Genomic DNA, 27,310 nt, shown 5'->3' on the forward strand with positions numbered 1-27,310 from the left:
GCGGACGAAATGGATCGCCCCATTAGAGTTACTCTAATCTATAATTTATTATCGGGGTTGCTAGTTCTCATCTAGACACACCCATTTACATGACTCAGACATGCACGCAATACATATTTTCACACAACTCAGATCTGTACGTACGTGCAAGCATCGATCATGACATCATGTCTCCCACCACCTGACCTGATGATCACATACGGCCGGACGCAGCCTGGTGAATGCATGGATCCCCGCTACGTGCTCACGGCGCTCACGGGCACGGCTAAGCTAGCTTCCAGCACGGGACAAGTTGGAGGTGTCACCATGTCGGGGCGCAGGGCCGTAGCCTACGCGCGCCGGCGCCGTGTCCGCCGACGGTTGCCAAATACAGCTGCGCAACGTCGTGGCTGCGTGTGCCGTGCGTACACGGATACCGCGCGGTTTTGCCCACCAAACAGCGGCGCCCGTTGTCCCGTAGTGGGTAGTAACTTAGATTAGCCTAACATGCATAGTCTAAGTTACTATCTCTACAATGGCGAATAACATATGTGTGGTGTCATGCAACACTTCATTTATTAGGTTATAGACTCATCTTCCTTGGTATGTGTGATGTTACTCATAGTAGTAGTAACTAGCTACTATGTTACTACAAGCCTCTCTTTCTTCATTAATTGCTTGCCACATCATCTATTTTATCTAGATATGTGTGGTGTTACCATCTATGTTACTCTCACAGTGGGTAGTTAGGATGATGGGGCGTTCCCGGCCGGCGTCAAGCAGCCAGAAGAGATGTTGGGTCGGCGGTCGGCGTATGCGTTGGCGCTTGTGTGTGTGAGGGGGGGGGGGGGGGGGGCTTTCAAGGTAGGTGTTGGTGTGTAGCAGGGGAACTACTTGAATAAATAGTTTTTCACCTAGTATTATCCACATTAGCTAACCCTCAATTGATTGACTTTAGCTAATGGGTTAGTCGATTTTCAGATTCCCCGAAGAAATTCGCCAGAGGAAGGCCAGAGGTGAGGAACGCGAAGGAAGGGGTTCGCCGGAGGGCTACCACATTATCTATCTTAGGTTTAGGGTGGGGCGGTGGTGGGGCTTCGCCAGAGAAAAAATTGGACTCGGACAGAGCTAGAGGGATGTCCAGGGGTGGCGGAAGGTCGGCCGTGGGGGCGCTTCAGCGGAGGGCGGGGCGGCGAGGCGGTCGCCGGAGCGCCGACAGCAGCGGGTGGTGGTCGCAGGCGGTTCAACCGGTAGCCTGTGCAGCGGTCTGGGAAGAAGAAGGCCAACTGAAGGAAGAAGAAAGCCAACTGCATGCCATCATTTGAAAATGTAGATGTGATATACCTAGGGGGCCACACCGAGAGATCTAGATGGGATTAATACTTCCTTCGCCAACGTCTACATAGGATGCACGACATACCATTCTCTATGCCAATACATCTTCATTTCCTATCTATTATACATGTTTTATTTACTCAATATAGTCAGATTATTGTTTATTATAATTGTGCTAGGCGATTACACGCAAAAATTGGTGCTTGAGTAGCATGCATGGATGAACTATAACAGAAGTATGCATAGGATTCCACATTTAAAAATATTTGTCCTATGGGTCTGAAGAATGAACTCAGAGTTGTAGTGGAAAGTATCAATACCAAGAAGTAACTACGGAGCATCTATAAATCTTCTTGGTTTAACATGAAATTCAATTTCACTCATCAAAATTTTCAAATCACAATTTCCCTCAATGTCTATGGCATCGACATAGCAGACGAGAGTTTGCATCCTCTTGGATGTTTGCCTCCAGTTTGTATCTCGTTGGATAAACCATAAAATAACGATTTCAAATCAATATATGTCCAAGTCAGAATGTTACTAGTGGTGTAAAATGCACACAGCAGGGTCACACAATTCTCCAAACATGGAAGGAATCAACGGACCACTGTGTGTACAGTATGAGAGGTACTCGTCAGGGCTTGTTCATATGTGCCCATATGTGTACCCAATCCTTGACCACTGTGCTCGTATACCCCAGGTAAATCTTGATGAACAATTGTTGTCAGGAAACAGCTAAACATGCACAAGAAACAAAAATCTGTAACAGTGCCCAACCAAATGCAACAATAGATTGGTATCTTTTCATGTCGGCCAAATCCCAATACTCCACTCCACATTGATACATCTGGCATGCATTACACTCACGGACACACACCCAACTATTACAATCTTGTCACAAACATTTGAACTTTAGATACTACTAAAAAGGCAGCCCGGTGCATGTAGCTCCCGCTTGCGCAGGGTCCGGAAAAGGGTCCGACCACTTTGGGTCTATAGTACGCAGCCTTTCCCTACATTTTTGTAAGAGGCTGTTGAACTTTAGATAGTACTACTATTCAAAAATCTAACATAAACACTACATATGCTTGATTGATGCAGATATATTTCAAAACAAATCAAGCAAATATATGCAAACACAAATCTCACGGATGATTAATTACCAAATTACAAGCAGCTTGTTCTGCTACATCATTGATGAATTGGCATGCTCCATCGATCTAGAGACACCTTCCTCTATAGCCTGCACTCGTGAACAATGCCTGCTTGATCTCGTTGGTGCTTGTCACTCGGCTCCTCCCTTCCTCCTATATACAACACACACACCATGCATCGACGATTGAGTTATAATAGTGTAGAAAACATGTACATTCGGGATTTGGCCAAGAAATTAGTGGAAAATTTAGCTTCTCCAAGAAAAAGACACACAATTAATTCCTTACTTGTGAGCAGGATGCCTGAATCGCGAAGTCACCGAAACAGCTGACAACGCACTGCTCAATCTCCAACCCCAGCACCTCCAGCGCGCTCACCGTCGAGATCAGCACACCGGGGCTTGTGGCGCAGCAGATGTCGATCCTCGTTTCGCCAACGCCCTGCTTCTCGATCACAAACTGGATGGATAACAATCAGTTCAGATTTGAAGGGTTGGGTGCGCTTCGATGCGTTGTTTGTACTGTTGGGATTTCATTAAGATAAAAATTGGTTTGGCACGTGAGGAAGATGGTGAAGCTTATTTTTTAATGCAGTGTTTTGTGTCAATTTTTCGCGGTATGATTCGTGTTATCTGCTAATCAACTCATACTTACATGGTGAAATTTATTTCATTGGTGGCCGCATGTAATATTGGTGCCACAATGAACGTGCCGGTGCTTCTTTTTTACCCCCTCCGTCCCATAATATAAGAGTGTCAAAAAACGTCTTAAATTATGGGACGGAAGGAGTAGTAGTGAAAGGGTGCATGGGATGTGTTTTACAAGCTGGCTGGTGCCAACTAATTTAAAAGGTCATTGACCCACTCAAAATTATGAATCAAATCTGAAATATAAGTCCTCAATTTAATGATAGAACTCCTTGAGAAATTGTTGATCCGGTCAAAATCATAAACCAAATTTTAGTTGAACACCTCAATTAATTAGGAGAACTCTAAAATTAGGGAGCAACGTCACGAACTAGATGATTTGATGTCTGGCTGCCTGAGCAAAGTGTGCACCTTTGTGGAATTCCTCATCGGCATCTCCTCGCTGCTACCGCTGGAGAAATTCTTCCTAGTGTTCAGCAGGTTCAGCTCCTCCGGCGTGGCGCCGATCTCCTCCTCGAGGGTTTTGATCCGCTCGGTTAGTTCATTCACGTAGTCTATGGTGTCCCCAAGGATCGAGGTCCTATCCATCTACAGATTGATCGATTGATTCGATGTAAAGATGTTAACAAGGTCCACAACTCTCATTGATAACTGATACTACTACTCGATAGAAATTAAGAAATCACTAGCTAAGTTAATTAACTAATTAGGTCACTGGACAATGCGAGTTGCGACTTGCCACACACCTTGGTAATCTTGGGCACGATGGAGCGGAGCATGGAGAGGCGGTCGTTCAGACGCTTCCGGCGCCGCCTTTCCGCCATGAGGTTCTTGGACGTAGTGCCGCCGTTGAGCTTGCCTCTAGCGTGGGCGCCGGTGAGGACGCCCCTTATCATCTCCGGGCTCTCCCCGGCGCCTCCTGCTCCGAACACGATCGGCACCGGTGACGACGACGACCCACCACCGCGATGCAGGTTGCCGCCGCTGGGGCCGTCCTCCGCCATGGCGTCGTGGAGGGGAAACTGAGACAGCGCCTGGCCGGCCCCGTGGGCGACCCCATGCCGAGGGACGACGCCGACGCAGCTCCTATAAGGATTGCACACTTCGCTGAGGCAGTCGAAGTTGAACTCCTCGTGCGGCCCGTGGGGAGACGTGCCCGGCGGTGGCGCCATGGGCTGCTGAATCGGCCCGGCAAAGTCCATTCCGCTGCTCGCCTCGGTGGTGCCGTCGCCGCCGTAGAGTAGGAGGTCGCTCGTCGTCATCATGCCGCTGCCCGGGTACGCCTGCCACGGAGCCGGAGCCGGCACCGGCGCCTCCTCCCGGCGCAGCGACATAAGCTCGTCCAGGAACGACTGCTCATCAAGCTGATCCATGCCGCCCAAGAACTACTACTAGGTACCAGCTCTAGCTAGAATATGCTTGCTTCCCTTGATTTCTCTGCCAGCTAGCTTGCGCAAACTCCTCACGCTTATACTCCCAGCTGCAAGCAAGGCGGCCAGTAGCTAGCAGTAGCAGTAGCACTTCCACAGGTGACAGGTCCACACGACACGGCCAACTTGCGGGTAGCTAGAGTCCAATGGCAGTGTAGGGCTGGGCCAGGAGGGGGTCACGGAAGGAAGCAACCTGGGAGTTAAGTGCGGCGTGACAAACCCAAGCGACAATCATTCCTTGGCATCAACTGGTGTTGTCACGGCTGGTTGCATCGGCTGGGTTGGTCAGGCAGAAATGGCTAAGCTATCCTGCCGTTATTTTAACTCTTTGGGAGCTCGGTTCATGCATGCACGCGGCTTCAATTGCCGTCCTTAAATCTGCAACCTCACCGCCACGGTGCGCCTGACGCCTGTCGCCTGATTTGCCAACCAATCACCGATCGAAAGGAATTCATTGTGCGCTTTGTTTAATCATGCTATGCGTGTGCAGGGGATCGTAGGGGAGTTGGCACCTGCTAATCAGCCATCTTTGTTATTGTTTAATGAAACTTGTTCTTGTTTAGCGGTAAAATGATGAAAGAGGGAGAATATTGCTTTGCTGTTTTGGCAACTCGGCCCACCGTGACAGAGCTACTACGGCGGGATCGTGAGTCGGGGTCTCGAGTTTGTACGTGCAGCAAGTGCTTTCCTGGTGACATAGACACGTCGCGTGCGCCACCGGCGTGTTCGGTGGGTAATCGAGCTGTCGACCGATCGGTTCTAATCAGCTCGATCGGTTAGTCATGCCGGCCGCGCGGTTACGTGCGTGAGGAGTCCTTCAGGATATCGTGGGTCTCGCTGTCTGGGAGATTTAGGGGGATTAATCAATCGTCGATCATCCGGATGAGCTATGTGATCGGATGTGACGGGGATGGTGCAAGGAGCCAAACAAAACACATTGCGCACGCACTACGAACCAGAATTGCTTTGTCCAGTTAAGAAAAGACGTCGATAACTGCCACACGTGTGGCAGGAAGGGAGACGCACCACATGTCTCTAATGCAAATAGATTGTCATGTCATCGCATGCATGCGTGCGAGAATCTTTTTGAATTTTCAGTTTTTAAAATGTTTTATCTCTTAAATGAAAAATCCGATTGAAGATCCGTTTTCACCATTAAATCCCTCGCGACGAGATCTTCGAAACTAGATCTCATATCAATATATTTCGACGAATTATTTTGGGGGTTAAAAATTGCCATGTCTATTGCACATGAATTGCCATGGTGTTTACACTGAAGTTGCCATGATATGTTTCAGTTATTTTCTTTTATATTTAAAAGTAATTTTTGACATACTATAAAACGAGGAATTAAGAAACTAGACTTGCCATGCACCATAAACTAAAATTGCCATGATACATGCACTTAAAATTGCCATGATTCATACAAAAAAATATTTTCATGGTCAAAGTACTGGAATTGCCATCATCAAAATATTAAAATTGCCAGGATCTACAAACTAAAATTGCCACATGGCAACTTTAGTTTAAGCACTATGGCAATTATAGTGTAAACATCATGGCAACTTCTGGGAAAAAAATCGTCAAAACATATCAACATGGGGTCTAGTTTTGAAGATCTCGTTGAGACGGATTTAATGGTGAAAACGGATTTTTAATTCACTTTTCTAATTAAGAGATAAAACATTTTTAAGCCAAAAACCAAAAAGATTTCTGCTGATGTCATCTATTCATACGTGGAAAAATGAATAGTGATGGAGGCGTGTGAGAGATGTGCAAACGTCCACACGTGTGGGCGTTAGTTTTTCCGTAAAAAAACAAAGTTGCTTGTCGATCGTATCGAGCCATTGGACCTACACTCAAGCATAATGCATCATTGTTCGTGTCTCCGTGCACTTGATGATCCATATAACCACGGCCGGTCGGTCCCTCGCGGGAACCATTAATGCAAGTGCCTGCCACGGCACGGGCGCGCCGGCGGCTGCACTGCAGCACAATATTTAGGACTTTCTACCTTCCGAACGGTTGGAAGATAGCTACATCTCTGAACGCCCCTTTCTCTTCCTTAATTGCTAATCACACATTTAATTCCTCATTCTTCTTAATTACTGTAATATCTTTCATGCTGATGAAGGGCATGCATGTATTGATTTGTGATTCTATGAATGCATGCAAACTACAATACAAACCAGATGATGTCAGCAAAAAGTTCTTCCTATTTTGAAAGTTTAAAATGTTCTGTAACTCAAACCGTCGGTCGGATTGAAAAACTGCCACACACAAAATTCGCGGTGATGAGATCTTTAAAACTTGATCCCATGTAGCAATGTTTCGATGGATTTTTTTTAGGTAAAAGGTTAATTATCAGGCCAGGGCTACGTAAGTTATTATGTCTGTAACACATAAGTTACCAACCTACTTTCACAGAAATTATCTGGTATGAAATATGATTTTCCAACATTTCTTTCCACATGCACATGCATGCATGCACTAGAGGACAAAGCGTTGATATTATCCTAGAGTCACCCCATTTTGAAACTTCAAAATATTTTGTAACTCAAACCATCTGTTCGATTGAAAAATCATTTTCACATAAAATGTTCGTGGTGATGAGACCTTTGAAACTAGATCCCATGGTACGTTTCGACGACTTTTTTTTGGATAATAAGTTACCATGCCTGGACACATAAGTTACCAACCTGGTTTCATAGAAATTACCAGGCATGGAAATAAAATGGTATTTCAACCTTTCTCTAGTGCATGCATTAAGTTACCAAACCTGGACTAAGTAAGTTATCAGCTCTGATGTGTGTATATTATCGTGTTATTTGCACATGAGTTACCGTGATGCGTTTTCAACCATTTTTTTCTCAGGACAAAGTTCTCGCGGTGTTTGTGCGTGAGTTACCACGCCTAGGGTCCGTATATTACTCCACTATTTACACATAAATAATCGAGGGGTATGTTTTCAAATAACTTCCTCCCCAAGGGTCAAAGTTTCCCTGTTGTTTGTATGTGAGTTATCAAGTCTAAGGTGCGTATATTACCGTGCACTTTTTACGGAAATTATCGGGAGGTGGATCTGTTTTCAAACAACTTTCTCCCCTCCCCCGCCCCCGGGTCAAAATTACTGCGGTGTTTGTGCGTGTGTTATCACATATATGGTGCGTATACTATCATGCTATTTACACTTTAGTTTTCAGGGGTATATTTTCAAGCAACCCCCCTCCTCGGACTCAAAGTTACCATGGTGTTTGTGCATAAGTATCATTTATGTTATGCGTATGTTACCATGCTATTTATACAGAATTTATCATGTGTATGTTTTGAAAAACTTCTTTCCCCCGGGTCAAAACATCTATAAATGTTATTGGTTAACATGAAATTAATATTTTTTTTAATTTTCACCGGGGAGGGAGAAGAATCTCACCACCTGAATTGTATTCATTTTGCCTATAATTCTTTACAGCCTTGTCGCAAGATCGGGTTCAAGTGAACCAGATATACAAAGAGGCATAGAAGAAGAAAATGAAACTCAATTTCACTCATCGATTTTCCGACTCGCAATTTCCCTCAATGTCTATCGCATCGACATAGCAGTCGAGAGTTTGCATCCTCGTGGATGTTTGTCTCCAGTTTGTATCGCTTTGGATAAGACCATAAAATAACGATTTCAACCCAATATATATGCAGGTCAATATGTTACTAGTGCTGTAAAATGCACACAACAGGCTTACACAATTCAGCAAACACGGAAGAAATCAACGGACCACTGTGTGTAAAGTACGAGAGGTACTCCTGAGGGCTTGTTCATATGTGCCCATATGTGTACCCAATCCTTGACCACTGTGTTCGTATAGCCTAGGACAAAACTTGATGAACAATTGTTGTCAGGAAACAGCTAAACATACACAAGAAACAAGAAGCTGTAACAGTGCCAAACCAAATACAACAACAGATTGGTATGTTTTCATGTCGGCCAAATCCCAATACTCCACCCCATATATTGATACATATACATGCATGCATTACACTCACGGACACACGCCCAACCATTGCAATCTGGTCACAAATAGCTGAACTTTAGGTAGTATTACTACTATTCAAAAGTTTAACATAAACACTACATTAATTCATACAGATATTTATCAAAACAAATCCAGCAAGTATATGCAAACACAGAACTCACGGACGATTACAAAATTAAAATTACAAGCAGCTTGTTCTACAGACACCTTCCTCCATAGCCTGCACTGGTGAACAATGCCTGCTTGATCTCGTCGGTGCTTGTCACTTGGCTCCTCCCTTCCTCCTATATATATACACCACACACACCGTCCATCGATGATCGAATTATAATAGTGCAGATAACAAGTACATTCGGGCAAGAAATTAATGGAAAATTTGGCTCCTCCAAAAAAAGGACACGATAATTCCTTACTTGTGAGCAGGATGCCTGCATGGCGAAGTCGCCGAAGCAGCCGACGACGTACTGCTCGATGTCCAGCCCCAGCACCTCCAGCGCGCTCACCGTCGAGATCAGCTTGCCGGGGCTTGTGGCGCAGCAGATGTCGATCCTCGTTTCGCCGTCGGCCTGCTTCTCGATGACAAACTGTATGGATAACAATCAGTTCAGATTTTATGTCTGCATCCTGTAATTTGATCAGCTGCCTGCTGAGAGAAGTGTGTACCTTGGTGGAATTCCTCATCGGCATCTCCTCGCTGCTACCGCTGGAGAAATTCTTCGTGGTGTTCAGCAGGTACAGCTCCTCCGGCGTGGCGCCGATCTCCTCCTCAAGGGTTTTGATCCGCTCGGTTAGTTCATTCACGTAGTCTATGGTGTCCCGTGTCCCCGAGGATCGAGGTCCTATCCATCTACAGATTGATCGATTGATTCGATCTAAAGATGTTAACTAAGGTCAACAACTCAAATTGATAGCTGATACTCCATAATAGAAATTAAGAAATCACTAGCTAGGTTGATTAATTAATTAATTAGGTCACAGGACAAATGCGAGTCGCCGGGTACGCCTGCCACGGAGCCGGAGCCGGTGCCGGCGCCTCCTCCCGGCGCTGGGACATGAGCTCGTCCAGGAACGACTGCTCGTCAAGCTGATCCATGGCGCCCAAGTTCTACTACTAGGTACTGGTACCAACTACCAACTCTAGCTAGAATATGCTTGCTTCCCTTAATTTCTCTCCCAGCTAGCTTGCGCAAACTCCTCACGCTTATACTCCCAACTGCAAGCAAGGCGGCGAGTAGCTAGCAGTAGCAGTAAAACTGCGCCACTGCCACAGGTCCACACGACACGGCCAACTTGCAGGTAGCTAGAGTCCAATGGCGGTGTAGGGCTGGGGCAGGAGGGGGATCACGGAAGCAAGCAACCTGGGAGTTAAATGCGGTGCGACAAACCCAAGCGACAATCATTCCTTGGTCTCAACTGGCTAGTTACTCTTGGTGGTGTTGTCACGGCTGGCTGCATGGGTTGGATTGGTCAGGCAGAAAATGGCGAAGCTATCCTGCCGTTATTTTAACTCTTTGGGAGATCTCAGCTCTGGGTGCATGCATGCATGCGGCCTTAGAGCGACTCCGGGATCCAATTCGTCCGGCGTGTCCGTTTGAGTCTGTGTGGACAAATAACATAGCCCAACGCAGGGACCCATTTTCATTTCGTGACTGTTTTGTGTTCGTTTGAATCCATTTTCGTCCTAAATTTGGGTCATATTTGGATCAAACGCGGATACAAAGCAGACGTTTTACGTGTCCCTCTCGTCCGTATGTGTCCGCTGCATGCGAGTGGTGACCCATCTCTCATATCCAAACAGGAGGGGGCCACCCACCTATCCAACCCCCCCCCCCCCCCTCTCTCTTCTCCTTTTCTCTCGTTCTCTCCATCCACGCCACCGGGCACGCCGATGCGGGCGTGGCGCCGGCCGCTTCGGCCTCCGCCGTGAGCGCCTCGCTGGCCTCCACCGCCGCCAGCCTCTGCTTCACTTCACCTTCTTCTTCCTGATGCGCTCCTCCACGTAGCCCGGTGAGCGCATCCAGGACCTTGCCGAGGTTCCTGCACGACCATGGCTTCATCGAAAGCACGGCCTGGGCAAGCGCACAGGCGAGCTCATCGCGGTCCAACAACAGAGCTTGCATGCCAAGTTTAAGGGCTCGCATCACCACTTCGTCTACTCCTCCCGTGGCAGGGCAGAGCAGCGGCGGTGGAGGTGAGCTCGTAGGCGGGACGGGCGGCGGCCGCTATGGGACCTCCACGCTCGCCATAGCGCGGTCTGCGTCGTTGTCGGGCGCCCAGTTCAGCTCCGTCCAATTCAATTGCCGGCACGGCTTCGTTGCCAGGAGCTCGGGCTGGTGTCTACGAGCAGTTCGGCCTCGGAGTTGCCTGGCGCCGGCTTCGTCTGCGGGCAGTGTTGCGGCGCAGGAGCTCGGGGCGGCGGCCCACCAGGTGTTCGACGAAATGCCGGGACGAACATATCAAAAAAATCCGTCCACCCTCCGTTGGACACATCGGCTGATGCAAACGAAAACAGGCAAGCCTATCCGGACCGATCCAAATGAACAAAAAACGGACAAAGCGCGCGTCTGTTTGGGTCGCGTTGGAGTTGGCCTTAAATCTGGTACCTCACGGCCACGGGGCGCCTGACGCCTGTCGCCGGCGGCGATCGAGGCCTGCGGGCTGCCAACCAATCACCGATCGAAAGGAATTCGTTGTGCGCTTTGTTTAATCATGCTATGCGGAGTGAAGTCTAAAATAAACCTTGTAGTTGTAGAGCTCGACGCAAATGAGCCCTCACCTCTAAATCCCTGAAGTTTGTACCCTGTTCTTTCCAATCCCGGCCATTTTCAACCTTATATGCCTATCCAAACGGGGAACTAGAAGGTGGCAGTGGAAATGGCTGGGATGGATGGGCTATGTGCTGGAAATTCTACTAACCGACTAAGTTAACATATTTCGTGTGCGAATATGTGCTGAAGGCTACTTACGTTATGAGGCCTTATCTGAAGGCTAGCTTATGCATGCATGTGTGCGCGGTATATAGTGTATGTGTTTTCACTGACTGACATTGCTAATCATGCTTTGGGTGCGCGTAGACCTAGCGAAGCTCACGGCCAGGTTAGCTTCTCTTTGCAATTGCATCGATCGGCGTTTCTAATCTGGATGCATGGCACGGCACTTCAATTATGCAGGAGGACTCGGTGCTCTGCAGGGTGCTCGAGAAGCAGAAAGTGGACATCGAGCAAGACACCGTCCACTCCTCCTCGCTGACCTTCGCCGGCTTCTCGTAGGCAACGCAGGAGCTGTCCGTGACGGATGCGAGCAGCGACCAGATGGGCTCAGGCGCCGGGTTCACACCATGACAGGAGGAGATGGTATGTCACTCGAACCCGTTGACAAACGCAACGATATGGCAGCAATACAACTCGGCAAAGAAAATTGTTATGATCAAAGTCAGCAATCCCGGCCTTTAGTTGCCACATCATCAAATCCACTCATAAAACCGCCAGAAGGTTTATTTAGACCGGGATTAAAAAATGTAGGGTACAAACTTTACGGATTTAGAGGTGAGGGTTTATTTGCGTCGAGAGCTTTATAACGACAGGGTTTATTTCAGACTGTAGGGGAGTTGGCACGGGCCAATCAGCCATCTTGTTCTTGTTTAGCGGTAATGACGAAAGAGGGAGAATATTCCTTTGCTGTTTCGGCAGCTCGGCCTACCGTGACAGAGGTACTACGACGGTATCGTGAGTCGGGGTCTCGAGTTTGTACGTGCTTTCCTGCTGATGTAGACACGTCGCGTGCGCCGCCGGCGTAATCGAGCCGTCGATCGAAGCTGCGTGCCCGTCTCCATCGGGCGGGTCAGGTCTGCCGGCGTTGTGATCGATGCGCTGGCGAAACAACCGGCCGGCGCGAATACGAGCTCGATCGATCCGTTAATCATGCCGCTGGGTTGCGTGAGTGATGAGTCCTCAAAGGTCGATTGGATCGTGTGGGTCTCGTTGTCCGGGAGATTTAGGGATACTTAACAAGTACTGTATGTCACTGATTTTATGTGAAGATTTGTGTGGGTATTTATTGTTGTCTTTTTTTCTTTTTAGTTTGATTGAATAATTTAAATATGCAATAATTAGGGCATATCTAGATGTGCCTTAGACAAATCTTTTTTTTAGTACAGTAGAGACGCATGCGCTCATATATTCGCGCATATACTCATCCCTATGAACGTATACACGCACGCCCTAACCCTATGAGCATCCCGAGAGACTGTACCGGCATATCATCTTGAGATTTTACAAAGTCACCGTAGACGCCTCGTAATCGACGGGAACGTCTCATCTCACTGAACACGCATCACTGAAAATCCTGAAATAAATCTAGAATAAATGTAAGCATCAGGATTTGAACTTCGGTGGACTGTAGATACCACTGTCCTCTTAACCATCCAACCATAAGTTGGTTCACGCACACATACGTTATTATTCGTGTCTCCGTGCACTTGATGATCCATATCACCACGGCGGGTCGGTCCCTTGCGCAAGTCATTTTAAGCAAGTGCGCAAGTGCTGACGGCTGCACTGCAGCAGATCTCCAAACGAAGATGCTTTGCGTGCGCGCATGATCCAAAACCTAGCCTCTTGAGTCTACCGCCACGGGTAGCGGCAGCTCACAGCCTCACAGCACATACAGGGACCGCATGGCGTGAGCGGGCATACGTGCAACACCCTCGGGCTAGCTCATGGGCGCCGGGACAGATTCGAGGAGGTGTCACCGTGTCAAGGCTCACGGCCTGTTGGATCCGCGGCTAGTTTTGCCCCGAAAAACAGTGGTGCACGGTGACCGCGGCGGCATGATGGTTTGAGGGTCGTCGTTAGAGATGTCAGGTCACCCTGTACTTAAGTAACCTTTTGTAGCTAGCCGCGTGGCCGTGTCGGTGGGCCAGGCCAGCAGGTCCGCTGGCTACCGATCGATGTGGTCGTCGATGCGCTGGCGAAGCAACCGGCAGGCGCGAACACGAGCGAGCTCGATCCGTTTAGTCATGCCGCTCGGTCGCGTGCGCGTACTTAGGTGGTCGATCACACACAGTATGCTGGACCCGTCCATCCATGGTCGTCCGGATCAGCTATCGGATCGGATGTGATCGATGGGGATGATAAACAAAGGAATCCAACAAAAATAATGATAAAGTGCAAGTTCTCATCTAGACACACCCATTTACATGACTCAGACCTGCACGCAATACATGTTTTCACACAACTAAGATCTGTATGTATGTGCAAGCATCGATCATGTCTCCCACTACCTGACCTGATGATCCATATCGCGCGCACACCACTAATTGCACTGATGCAGATGCCATGGCACGGACGTACCGGCTGTACTAGCTGGAGCAACATATATATCTCCAAGCGAAGATGCTTTGCGTACGCGCATGATCAAAGCAGCTCCTGCTTCCTACTCGTACACATACGGACGCGGCCTGGTGAACGCATGGATCCCCGGCTCCCCGCTGCGTGCTCACGGCTCACGGGCGCGGCTAAGCTAGCTTCCAGCACGGGACAAGTTGGAGGTGTCACTATGTCAGGGCGCAGGGCCGTAGCCTACGGGCGCGGGCGCCGTGTCCGCCCGCGGTCGCCAAATACAGCTGCGCGGCGTTGTGGATCGGCGGCGTGTGCCGCGCGTGCACGCGTAGCGCGCGGTTTCGCCCACGAAACAGCGCGCCGCCGCCGCTTAGGATGATACGGCAGCAAGCAGCGCAAGAAGAGAGGTTGGGTCGGCCGTCGATGCGTTGGCGCGTGCGGGGGCATTCAAGGTGGGCGTAGGTGTGTAGCGGGGAACTACTCGAATAAGAGCGACTGCAACGGGCCGACTCAAACGGCATTTGTCCGCTTTTTGTCCGTTTGGGTCGGCCGCCACACGCCGACCCATTTCATGCCCGTATTCAATTTTTAAATAAAAAAGGTCCGCGGCCGATCATGCCAGCGGCCATGTCTCATGCCGGCACCATGCTAGCGCCGGCATACAATGCCGGCTTCAAAAAATATCACCACAGTTCATGCTCGCGCACTCGCCAGCCGGCCGGCACACATGCCAACACATAAAACGGGTGGGACTTGAGTTCGATCACGCTATCGCGGCTCCCGTGGTCATGCCGGCACACCTGCCGGCATACAAAATAGATGGCCCTCGCCGCCATAGATTACTTGTCGTCGAATTTGAGCATGTCGGCCTGCATCTTCTCGAACCACGGCCTCTTCCTTGGCGACACGGTGTTGAGATCCACCTTCATGATCTCCACCGCGGTCATCATGCTCGCGAGAGCCACTTCTTTCGCCTTGGTCTTGGCGTTGGCGGCCTCGATCTCTAGCATCTTGGCTTGCTTCTCCGCCTCGAGCTCGAACATCTTGGCTTGCTTCTCGGCGTCCAGATGAAGCCTCCTCCTTTGGATCTCCATGAAAGCATCCATTTGCTCCACCTTGAAATGTCGGCGCTCCTCCTCCCTTGAGTCCTTTTTATTCATCATGCCGTCCACGCTTGCGATCAAGGCGTTGGTGGCCGCATCTCGCTTGTCCTCCTTCTTGGAATTGGTCTTCCTCCGCGGCCGTGCCGGCTCGCCCTCCCCAACATCCTCCACTGTTTTCTTCCCCCCACGTGCCTTGAGTGCGGCATATTGCGCCTTGAACTTCTTCTCATCCTTGATGACCCGATAACAATGGGAGAGGTTGAAGCACTTGCCATTGTGTTGAACCTTGAATGCCTCCAAAGCTTGAAATGCCCACAAAATGTTTCCATGCAAGCATATGGGCAAGTGATATGCAAATGAACACGCAAAGGATAATCTTGATGACACAAAAGAGGGCGGCTTGCTTGCTATCGTACCATGTCTTGCATGCCGATGCCGCTCATGGGGCGGGCCTTGACGCTCTCAAGAGTGGCGCAAAACTTGTTGCACTCTTGTTGAATCACCCTCCACCGCTTGGAAATGGAGACCCACCCGCGCGTGCTCATAGATTGGTAAGGTAGAAACTTCTTGCGCTCATGAAACTCTCGGTGGACACGAGTCCAAAAGGTTGAATGCTTTTGCTCGGCGCCCGTCTTGGGGTCTTGTCCAATGTCTCGCCAACACTCGCAAAGAAGCTTGTCCTCGGCAGCTGTGTACGCCTTCGTGCGCTTGCTCTTGTGCTTCAGCTTAGGACCGGCGGCTTGGTTGGCGCGCTCGTCCTCGAACAAAGGCTCCACTTCGATGTCGCACTCGTCCTCTTCCTCTAGCCCATAGTCGTCCGGGAACTCGTGGTCGAGGGGGAAGCCGTCCAGGTCGATGCCGACCTGATCACGCATGAAGGCCGCCTGATCGGGATCATAGCCAGCGGCCGGCGTGAGCGCCCCGCGACCGTCCCGGCTTAGTGTCTCGTCGGGATCGTAGCCAGCGCCCGGCGCACCTGACAGTGTCCTGGACTAGGGGGTACTCACCACGTCATCTCCCGATCTGTTAGATTGGGCCGAGGACCCCCATGACCGTGTACTCATGGGCCAGTTCGGACAGCTGCCGCATACGAGGAAGATTCCACAAGACTTGACGATCAAGACAAGGACTCCTCCCCACCAGCGTATTCGGCTAGGACTCTTGTTATCCTAGGCCTCTGGTGCATTATATAAACCGAGGCCAGGCTAGTCGATAGATATATACACAATCATAATCATAGGCTAGCTTCTAGGGTTTAGCCTCTACGATCTCGTGGTAGATCAACTCTTGTAATACTCATATCATCAAGATCAATCAAGCAGGAAGTAGGGTATTACCTCCATCGAGAGGGCCCGAACCTGGGTAACATTGTGTACCCCGCCTCCTGTTACCATCGATCCTAGACGCACAGTTCGGGACCCCCTACCCGAGATCCACCGGTTTTGACACCGACATTGATGCTTTCATTGAGAGTTCCGCTGTGTGATCGGCAAAAGGATCAATGGCTCTGCAGATCAACTGCTATGTCGGCTTCTTCGTCACCGGCTCGGCTGGTCACCTTGGCTGGACCGAGGACTGCGTCCTACCTTCGATCGTCATGTTCGGATGAGGGCCTTCATCAACATCAACTCCGATCTCTATCAAGATCATGGAGGAATCATCCTGGGAGCCCGGGGGCTCAACGTCAACATTGCCCTCGGGCGACCGTGCTGTTTTTCTGGACAGCGAACTTGTATCCGCCGCCACCGCCTCCTCAAGTGTCGTTTTAACGATTGCTTCGGTGGAATTGTGCGGAATTGAGTCTACAACAACCCTGGAAAAATTCGTTGAGTTCCGATGGAGGAATCTCTCGCAATCCGCGATATACCGGAGCCATGTCAAATCTGGACGGGAATCTGGACGAGTTTAGGGCGTGGTGTCCAGCTTCTAGCTCGGACGTCCTTTGGAAGATCCAACCGTTGATCGGCTGCGGAATTCCTATATCTACCACCCCTCGCAATTTCAGCTCGATCCGACAGTCGAAACTTCGGGAACCTTCCGATTAGTGCATCACTTTTCGGATCTGTTTTCTGCGCGAAAACGAATCCGACCCGAGCTCGTCTTTTTTATGAACGGGATTTCGGACATCCTTTTTGAAGGAAGTTTTGTATGGAGTATTGTGTTTTGTTCTCGAACACATGGCACTAACTTTAAAATCTTTTGAACATGATCTTCATCATCATGCTGGTGTCAAACCAGTCCGGCAATATTGCTCCAAGGCTGCCGACCTGCGCTAGACACGTCGTCGCTTTGCTGAGCAAAGCTCAACTTCTTCGGATCATCATCTCGGCAAGACGAACAAGAATTCGGCATCGCGAAGGATAAATCATCACCAACATCGCCGCCCCACGGATTCCACGGAGCGGGCACACCGGCATCGCCGCACGGTCACTTCATCAAGCCGACATCGACCACGTCATGACCTGCATCTGCAGGGCCGCACTGTTGCTCCTTCAAGTGGTGTCCATCACGCCGACCTACTTCGACTCATCAGCTGACATCGAGGCTTCGACATCTCGGCTGGACCGGGGGCTTCGCCATCTCTTCATCAACCTACTTCGGAGACTCCGGCGTCACTAGCCGACCAACTCCGTCACGTTAGCTGGACCGAGGGCTTTGCCTCGGCGAGCCAACCTTTGCCAGCATCGCCATACCGTCGCTTTATCGCCCATCAGGCAATGGGTGTGCGGATCGAGTCCTAATTTTTGGAATCACCTTTCTTCGGATTGTTACAACAAATAAACCAGGTGCTATTAATCCTAATATTTTTTTCCTTGTTTGGGTTCATTTTTTCCAATGAATTATTACTCTGGTTTGTCCATCGTATGTACGCAGGTCTATCAAATGGTGGCCGCATTAACGATAGTCACATGGTGGTTCGATCAGTTTTCGTACATAGTCCGGCGAACGCCGCATCCGGAACTCGAACCGACCTGTGAATTCAGGCTTTGCCACGCCTTTACCGCATCACGCCGACGCCCTGCATCGACATTGACTTCGGCGTCAGGCCATATTTCTTTTATTACTCACGTTGCATAAATTATTTATTATGCATCAATTTTTTTATTATTACTATTATCTCCGGTTTGTACTATTTTTTGTGCACGGGAAAATGATCCGGGTTGGGTAGTATCGTCAACTCTGCGTACTGACATACCACGTCACCCCGGCTGGACGGGGGGCTTCGTTAACACTTCATTACCCCGTGCCGGGGATTTCGGCATCACTCTCCCGGCCTGCATTGACCGTGCTATGTCACCACTTTGGAGTGCCGAGCTCTTCGCTCCGCCACCTCGGGACCGGCTTAGGGGATGGAACCTTGTCCCGCATCAAGCTTGGACCGCATCATCAATACCGAACACATTAACCAGCTAAGTTGCCTTCATGCTCAAAGTTTTAAATTTTTAACTTGTGTTCGGTTCGACCAAGCATTATACTTTTTTGGAAAAAAGTTGCTTGTAAAAGAACTCCTTGTCAAAACTTTGTTTGTGACACACAAATTCAAATACCCCGTTTACTTGGGGGCTTCCTTTATGAAGCATTTCCTCTTGCAAATGATTACACTTGTACGGCTTCGTTCCTTGTTCGTGTATTACGCCACAATATGCACCATGTTGACTTAAGCGATTTGCAAGCTGGGTTGCCTCGCTCCTGTGTTTACCCCTACGTTCCCGATTGTTCGGCTAGGGAGTAAAGGGAGCACATCTGCGATTGTCACGATCGGGTCATCCGAGCCGGACCTCAGACTAGGTGAAGCCGAAACTAGCGCTCGTATTATTTTTAATTATGGTCGGCACACAACGGAACTCATGAGTACAAAAAATCTATTGCACAAGTCTCATAGTAGCAATGAGCAACCGAAGAAAGGTATCGGTGGGGGTACTATTTTCTTCGAAGATGCTTCTTACACTTTGTCAGTAATATAGCACAAGATCCCTGAGCGCACTTTGTCTGTTACAACCTTATGGTCTGATTGCCTGGTTATCGGAAACACCGTTGATATTTTCGACAGGTGGAGTACATAACACTTTTCGGTACTTGACCGAAGAGGGAGAAGCCGACAGTCGGTTAAGACGCATTTAAAGTTCGGGTGAACAAAGATATGATATTAGTACTTCGGTACATACAATCATTATACATAAAATTCTTTTACCCAAGTCACGTGGGGGCTCTTAAATTTATATGAGCCGTTTTATAGTAAGTGTTCTTCTTGTTAGTCGTTGCAAAGTTTTTATTATTATTATTTACCACTCCCTTTTTCGACACGAGTGTGTAGTCACTAGCCGGGGAGCCTAATTTCTCTCACAAAACCGCTAGAGATTAGTTTACTAAACTGGCCTAACGAGAAGTACTCCGCCGTCGGGATAGGAGGTTGAAGCCGTAGGCTGGCCCGCTTGGAGTCTTGAGATAGGATGTGTCATGTTAAAGCACGACAGAAGCACCCTTTTTTTCTAAGACCAATTTCCGATTTGGCACCGAACACTTGTTGTAGTTCGGACGTCCAGTTTTTACTGAAGTTTTTTTTGGTTTTCCAAGCCTATGGCACTTTTAAACTATTTGTGTGTTTCCAGCATAAGTCTCGCAGTGCAACGCCGGACACCTTTAGAGATTCGGCAAAAACATTCTCGGACACTACTATATATGCATTGGTTTCGAATTGTGTCTTTGGTCAATAGTTGGGTTGCCCGGCTCCTGTGCTTGCCTCCTACATTCCGCTTTGTTCGGCTAGGTGTGCAAAGGGAGAACCACTGCGATTGTGCTTCCAGCTCGTATGGTTAAGCACCTCAGTGGAGAAAGCCAAAAACTGACTGTCACAATAAGTGTAAACTGGTCAGCGATCCGATGACTATGTTAAATCATGGGCCGTTCATAACATTGGCCGAAGTGTTTACGGCTTGACCTCGGATGTCGCCGAACACTAACCGGGGGCTCATAGCTAGCTTCCCCAGTTTAAAGCTCCTATGACTAAGCGAAAGTTATAAAGCCCGCATACCTGATTGCCTCGTTTCCGCTGACACAACCGCCTTCGGGCACTGAGACGTCGGCTAAGGGTTCTCTTGTTATTGCGGAAACACCCTGCGTAGTATCTACAAAGGGGTAGAAGCCGGCGATGGGCCACTTTCAACTGATAAACGATCGCAATGGAGTAAAAATAATGATGTAAAGTACTTGGATACATAGAATCATTACACATAATCTGTGATTTTACTCTGGATATCGATCCTTAATGCGGCCACCCGTGCCCACATTAAGGCTCGTGGGCTACTGGGCTCTGCGCTCATTATTTACAAATATTAAAGGGGCACATCGATCCCCTGATCTGGTGTTGCCACCCGACCAGTGTCTCGGGGGCTACTGCATTGCCTATTCAATGTAGAAAATTCAAAGGGCTCAGTGTTCGGCCTGATCGAACTATGGGAAAGCGCATCTTCGGACAACAATAAGTACCATCTGGACCTATCTGGCATCGAGCTAATATATCACCGCGACTTCTCACGGCCCTCTCTCAGGGGCCCGTTCGCCGATCACTATTATCTCTAATATATTACACTACGTTTCTATTCCTACGTGTGCTACCGAGCTAGGAGTTGATCCTCAGGCCGATTCCGCGCATCGACCTGAGTCTCAGGGGCTTCTAGGATCAGCGGTTTCATGTTTCCCTTCAGGTGCATCTCGGGTTTTAGACTGACACACACCTTGAGGGCTACTAGTTATACATGTTGACAGCTAATAAATTTACGCGCATCGGAAATAAAATCCATAAACAATCAGCCCAAGCTCGAGGTGGTGCACCACCTTGGAGGTAGTCCGACATAAAGCTCGGATTTGAATGGCTGGCTCCATAGAGGGCATTTTCGGCATTAATCCACTAGTAGAAAAGAGGGCTTTGGTTCAGGCCGGGTCAGTCCATTAGTCCCGGTTCAGTCCAGAACAGGGACCAATGGGGGCACTGGTCCCGGTTCGTGAGGCCAGGGGCCTGCCGGGCCTCGTGGGGGCATTGGTCCCGGTTCATCTGGCCCCTTTGGTCCCGGTTGGTGGGACGAACCGGGACCAATGGGCCTCGCTCCTGGCCCACCACCATTGGTCCCGGTTGGTGGCTTGAACCGGGACCACAGGCTGCCCTTTAGTCCCGGTTCATGCCACGAACCGGGACCAATGAGGTGCCTATATATACCCCTCGCCCGCGAGTAGAGCACTCCAGTGCTCTGTTTTTCTCTGGCCGGCGAGGGGAGGGCTTTGTGGTGCTCTAGCTCACCTCCTATGCACATGAGGTGTTTGATGAAATGCCCGAGCCACAGTAGTTAAGCTTTCTCCTCTCGAAGCTCGACCTCAAAGCTCCATTTTCCTCGAGATTTGTCTAGGTGTCTTCACCGCCGTCGATCGCCCGCGCCGATCTCGTCGCCGGCACCACCGTGGTGAGCCTCTTGTTCTTATCTTCTTTCTGAAAGAAAAAAAATTCTTACTTGTTGGGGAACGTAGCAGAAATTCAAAATTTTCTACGCATCACCAAGATCAATCTATGGAGTAATCTAGCAACGAGGGGAAGGGGAGTGCATCTTCATACCCTTGAAGATCGCGATGCGGAAGCGTTGCAAGAACGCGGATGAAGGAGTCGTACTCGTAGCGATTCAGATCGCGGTTGATTCCGATCTAAGCGCCGAACCACGGCGCCTCCGCGTTCAACACACGTGCAGCCCGGTGACGTCTCCCACGCCTTGATCCAGCAAGGAGAGAGTGAGAGGTTGGGGCAGACTCCGTCCAGCAGCAGCACGACGGCGTGGTGGTGATGGAGGAGCGTGGCAATCCTGCAGGGCTTCGCCAAGCACCGCGGGAGAGGAGGAGGACATGGAAGAGGGGGAGGGCTGCGCCAGAACTTGGGTGCGGCTGCCCTCCCACCCCCCACATATATAGGGGCAAGGGAGAGGGGGGCCGGCCCCCTCAGATCCAATCTGAGGAGGGGGCGGTGGCCAGGGGGTTGCCTTGCCCCCCAAGGCAAGGGGGGCGCCTCCCCTTAGGGTTCCCCCAAAACCCCAGGCGCATGGGCCCTGGGAGGGAAGGCGCCCAGCCCACTAAGGGGCTGGTCCCTCTCCACATACAGACCATAGGGCCCTCCGGGGCTGGTGGCCCCTCCCGGTGGACCCCCGGAACCCTCCGGTGGTCTCGGTAAATTACTGGTGACGCCCGAAACTCTTCCGGTGGCCAAAACGGGACTTCCCATATATAAATCTTTACCTCCGGACCATTCCGGAACCCTCGTGACGTCCGGGATCTCATCCGGGCTCCGAACAATATTCGATAACCACGTATATCTATTCCCTATAACCCTAGCGTCATCGAACCTTAAGTGTGTAGACCCTACGGGTTCGGGAATCATGCAGACATGACCGAGACGTTCTCCGGCCAATAACCAACAGCGGGATCTGGATACCCATGTTGGCTCCCACATGTTCCACGATGATCTCATCGGATGAATCACGATGTCGGGGATTCAATCAATCCCGTATACAATTCCCTTTGTCTACCGGTATGTTACTTGCCCGAGATTCGATCGTCGGTATCCCGATACCTTGTTCAATATCGTTACCGGCAAGTCTCTTTACTCGTTCCGTAACACATCATCCCGTGATCAACTCCTTGGTCACATTGTGCACATTTATGATGATGTCCTACCGAGTGGGCCCAGAGATACCTCTCCGTTTACACGGAGTGACAAATCCCAGTCTCGATTCGTGCCAACCCAACAGACACTTTCGGAGATACCTGTAGTGCACCTTTATAGCCACCCAGTCACGTTGTGACGTTTGGTACACCCAAAGCATTCCTCCGGTATCCGGGAGTTGCACAATCTCATGGTCTAAGGAAATGATACTTGACATTAGAAAAGCTCTTAGCAAACGAACTACTCGATCTTGTGCTAGGCTTAGGATTGGGTCTTGTCCATCACATCATTCTCCTAATGATGTGATCCCGTTATCAACGACATCCAATGTCCATGGTCAGGAAACCGTAACCATCTATTGATCAACGAGCTAGTCAACTAGAGGCTTACTAGGGGCATGGTGTTGTCTATGTATCCACACATGTATCTGAGTTTCCTACCAATACAATTTTAGCATGGATAATAAATGATTATCATGAACAAGGAAATATAATAATAACCAATTTATTATTGCCTCTAGGGCATATTTCTAACAGTCTCCCACTTGCACTAGAGTCAATAATCTAGTTCACATCGCCATGTGATTAACACCCAAGAGTTTACCAGAGTCAACAATCTAGTTCACATCACAATGTGATTGTAATGATTCCAACACCCATGGGGTTTGTTCATATCTTGCTTGTGAGAGAGGTTATTAGTCAACGGGTCTGAACCTTTCAGATTCGTGTGTGCTTTATGAATATCTATGTCATCTTGTGGATGTAGCTACCACGCGCTACTTGGAGCCATTTCAAATAACTGCTCTACTATACGAATCCGGTTTACTACTCAGAGTCATCCGGATTAGTGTCAAAGTTTGCATCGACGTAACCCTTTACGAGGAACTCCTTTTCACCTCCATAATCGAGAAAATTTCTTAGTCCACTAGATACTAAGGATAAGTTCGACCGCTGTCATGTGATCCATTCCCGGATCACTATTGTACCCCTTGACCAACTCATGGCAAGGCACACTTCATGTGCGGTACACAGCATAGCATACTGTAGACCCTACGTCTAAAGCATAGGGGACGACCTTCGTCCTTTCTCTCTCTTCTGCTGTGGTCAGGTCTTGAGTCTTACTCAATACTCACACCTTGTAACACAGCCAAGAACTCCTTCTTTGCTGATCTATTTTGAACTCCTTCAAAAACTTGTCACGGTATGTATTCATTTGAAAGTACTATTAAGCGTTTTTGATCTATCCTTATAGATCTTGATGCTTAATGTTCAAGTAGCTTAATCCAGGTTTTCCATTGAAAAACACTTTTCAAATAACCCTGTATGCTTTCCAGAAATTCTACATCATTTCTAATCAACAATATGTTAACAACATATACTCATCAAAAATTCTATAGTGCTCCCACTCACTTCTTTGGAAATACAAGTTTCTCATAAACTTTGTATAAACCCAAAATCTTTGATCATCTCATCAAAGCGTACATTCCAACTCCGAGATGCTTACTCCAGTCCTTACAAGGATTGCTGGAGCTTTGCATACTTGTTAGCATCTTTCAGGATTGACAAAACCTTCTGGTTGTATCACATACAACCTTTACTCTAGAAAATCGTCGAGGAAACAATGTTTTGACATCCTATCTGCAAGATTTCATAAATAATGTAGTAACTGCTAATATAATTCCAACAGACTCTTAGCATCGCTACGAGTGAGAAAAATCTCATCGTAGTCAACTCCTTGAACTTGTCGGAAAACATCTTAACGACAAGTCGAGCTTTCTTAATGGTGACACTTACCATCGTTGTCTGTCTTCCTTTTAAAATCCATCTGCACCCAACAGCCTTACGACTATCAAGTATTTCTTCGAAAGTCTACACTTTGCTTTTACACATGGATCCTCTCTCGGATTTCATGGCCTCGAGCCATTCGTTGGAATCCGGGCCCACCATCGCTTCTCCATAGCTCGTAGGTTCATTGTTGTCTAGCAACATGACTTCCAAGACAGGATTACGTACCACTCTGAAGTAGTACGCATCCTTATCGACCTACGAGGTTTGGTAGTGACTTGATCCGAAGTTTCATGATCATATCATAAGCTTCCACTTCAATTGGTGTAGGTGCCACAGGAACAACTTCTTGTGCCCTGCTACACACTAGTTGAAGTGACGGTTCAATAACCTTATCAAGTCTTCCACCATCCTCCCACACAATTCTTTCGAGAGAAACTTTTCCTCGAGAAAGGACTCGTTTCTAGAAGCAATTACTTTTGCTTCCAGATCTGAAATAGGAGGTATACCCAACTGTTTTGGGTATTCTATGAAGATGCATTTATCCGCTTTGGGTTCGAGCTTATCAGCCTGAAACTTTTTTCACATAAGCATCGCAGCCCCAAACTTTTAAGAAACGACAACTTAGGTTTCTCTAAACGGTGTCGTCTCAACGGAATTGCATGGTGCCCTATTTAAAGTGAATGCGGTTGTCTCTAATGCCTAACCCATAAACGATAGTGGTAAAGAGACATCATGGTATGCACCATATCCAATAGGGTGCAGTTATGATGTTCGGACACACCATCACACTGTGGTGTTCCAGGCGGTATTAATTGTGAAACACTTTCCACAACGTCTTAATTGTGTGCCAAACTCGTAACTCAGATATCTCTATGATCATATCATAGACATTTTATCCTCTTGTCACGACGATCTTCAACTTCACTCTGAAATTACTTGAGCCTTTCAATAATTCAGACTTGTGTTTCATCAAGTAAATATTCTCAGCATCTACTCAAATCATTTGTGAAGTAAGAACATATCGATATCCACTGCGTGCCCAGCACTCATTGGACTGCACACATCAAATGTATTACTTCCAACAAGTTGCTCTCTTGTTCCATCTTACTGAAAATGAGGCATTTCAGTCATCTCGCCCATGTGGTATGATTTGCATGTCTCAAGTGATTCAAAATCAAGTGAGTCCAAACGATCCATCTGCATGGAGTTTCTTCATGCATATATACCAATAGACATGGTTCGCATGTCTCAATCTTTTCAAAAACGAGTGAGCCCAAAGATCCATCTACATGGAGCTTATTCATGCGTTCTATACCAATATGACTCAAATGGCAGTGCCACAAGTATGTGGTACTATCATTACTATTTTATATCTTTGGCACGAACATGTGTATCACTGCGATCGAGATTCATTTTAGGTGCAAGACCATTGAAGGTATTATTCAAATAAACAGAGTAACCATTATTCTCCTTAAATGAATAACCGTATTACGATAAACATAATCCAATCATGTTTATGCTCAACGCAAACACCAAATAACAATTATTTAGGTTTAACACCAATCTCGATGGTAGAGGGAGCATGCGATGCTTGATCACATCAACCTTGGAAACACTTCCAACACATATCGTCATCTCACCTTTAGCTAGTCTCCGTTTATTCCGCAGCTTTTATTTCGAGTTACTAACACTTAGCAACCGAACCGGTATCTAATACCCTGGTGCTGCTAGGAGTACTAGTAAAGTACACATTCATATAATGTATATCCAATATACTTCTGTCGACCTTGTCTGCCTTCTCATCTACCAAGTAAGGGTAGTTCTGCTTCAGTGACCGTTCCCCTCATTACAGAAGCACTTAGTCTCGGGTTTGGGTTGAACCTTGGGATTCTTCACTAGAGCAGCAAATGATTTGCTGTTTCATGAAGTATCCCTTTTGCCCTTGCCCTTCTAGAAACTAGTGGTTTTACTAACCATCAACAATTGATGCTCCTTCTTGATTTCTACTTTCGCGGTGTCAAACATTGCGAGTTGCTCAAGGATCATCATGTCTAACCCTGATATGTTATAGTTCATTACGAAGCTCTAATAGCTTGGTGGCAGTGACTATGGAGAACCATCACTATCTCATCTGGAAGATTAACTCCCACTCGATTCAGGTGATTGTAGTACTCAGAAAATCTGAGCACATGCTCAACGATTGAGCTTTTCTCCCTTAGTTTGCAGGCTTAAGAAACTCGTCAGAGGTCTCATACCTCTTGACGTGGGCACTAGTCTGAAATCCCAATTTCAGTCTTCGGAACATCTCATATATTCTGCGACGTTTCAAAAACGTTTTTGGTGCCACAATTCTAAACCGTTAGCATTACGCACTGAACTATCACGTAGTCATCAAAACGTGTATGTCAGATGTTTTGCAACATCTACAGACGACGCTAAGGTTCAGCACACCGAGCGGTGCATAAAGGACATAAGCCTTCTGTGCAGCAATGAGGACAATCCTCAGTTCACGGACCCAGTCCGCATAATTGCTACTATCAACTTTCAACTAAATTTTCTCTAGGAACATATCTTAAACAGTAGAACTAAAGCGTAAGCTATGACATAATTTGCAAAGACCTTTTGACTATGTTCATGATAATGAAGTTCATCTGATTATTTAATGAACTCCCACTCAGATAGACATCCCTCTAGTCATCTAAGTGATACATGATCCGAGTCAAACTAGGCCGTGTCCGATCATCACGTGAGACGGACTAGTCATCATCGGTGAACATCTCCATGTTGATCGCATCTACTATACGACTCA

At 48.2% G+C, this 27,310-nt stretch overlaps 2 protein-coding genes across 5 annotated transcripts in view; both read right to left on the reverse strand.

Moving 5' to 3' along the window:
- Positions 1 to 2,056: 2,056 nt before the first annotated feature.
- On the reverse strand, positions 2,057 to 4,707 carry LOC109735429 (transcription factor BHLH3). 4 transcript variants are annotated; one of them, XR_002226122.4, is made up of 5 exons: positions 3,862 to 4,695; positions 3,527 to 3,703; positions 2,757 to 2,927; positions 2,478 to 2,621; positions 2,057 to 2,327 (listed from the first exon to the last, which is right to left on the reverse strand). XR_002226122.4 is itself a non-coding variant. In XM_045228014.2 (4 exons), exons 1-4 carry the CDS (start codon positions 4,486 to 4,488, stop codon positions 2,535 to 2,537), a joined length of 1,044 nt encoding a protein of 347 aa, XP_045083949.1. In that variant the 5' UTR covers positions 4,489 to 4,701; the 3' UTR covers positions 2,057 to 2,534. The 4 variants fall into 4 exon arrangements, 3 of the variants coding, with proteins under 3 accessions (XP_045083949.1, XP_020150227.1, XP_073353238.1); XM_045228014.2 differs by having other exon boundaries at positions 2,057 to 2,621; positions 2,757 to 2,909; positions 3,862 to 4,701; XM_020294638.4 differs by having other exon boundaries at positions 2,057 to 2,621.
- A 3,711-nt stretch (positions 4,708 to 8,418) lies between these two features.
- LOC109735448 (transcription factor BHLH3) overlaps positions 8,419 to 27,310 on the reverse strand; it is a 50,246-nt gene continuing 31,354 nt past the window's right edge. Inside the window, 5 exon segments of the mRNA XM_073497138.1 lie at positions 8,419 to 8,578; positions 8,779 to 8,857; positions 8,987 to 9,157; positions 9,237 to 9,389; positions 9,391 to 9,420. Of these exon segments, the coding sequence (XP_073353239.1) occupies positions 8,436 to 8,578; positions 8,779 to 8,857; positions 8,987 to 9,157; positions 9,237 to 9,389; positions 9,391 to 9,420 (576 nt within the window). The 3' untranslated portion in view covers positions 8,419 to 8,435.

Source organism: Aegilops tauschii, chromosome 4 (assembly GCF_002575655.3).
Source record: "Aegilops tauschii subsp. strangulata cultivar AL8/78 chromosome 4, Aet v6.0, whole genome shotgun sequence".
Classification (NCBI taxonomy): Eukaryota; Viridiplantae; Streptophyta; class Magnoliopsida; order Poales; family Poaceae; genus Aegilops; species Aegilops tauschii.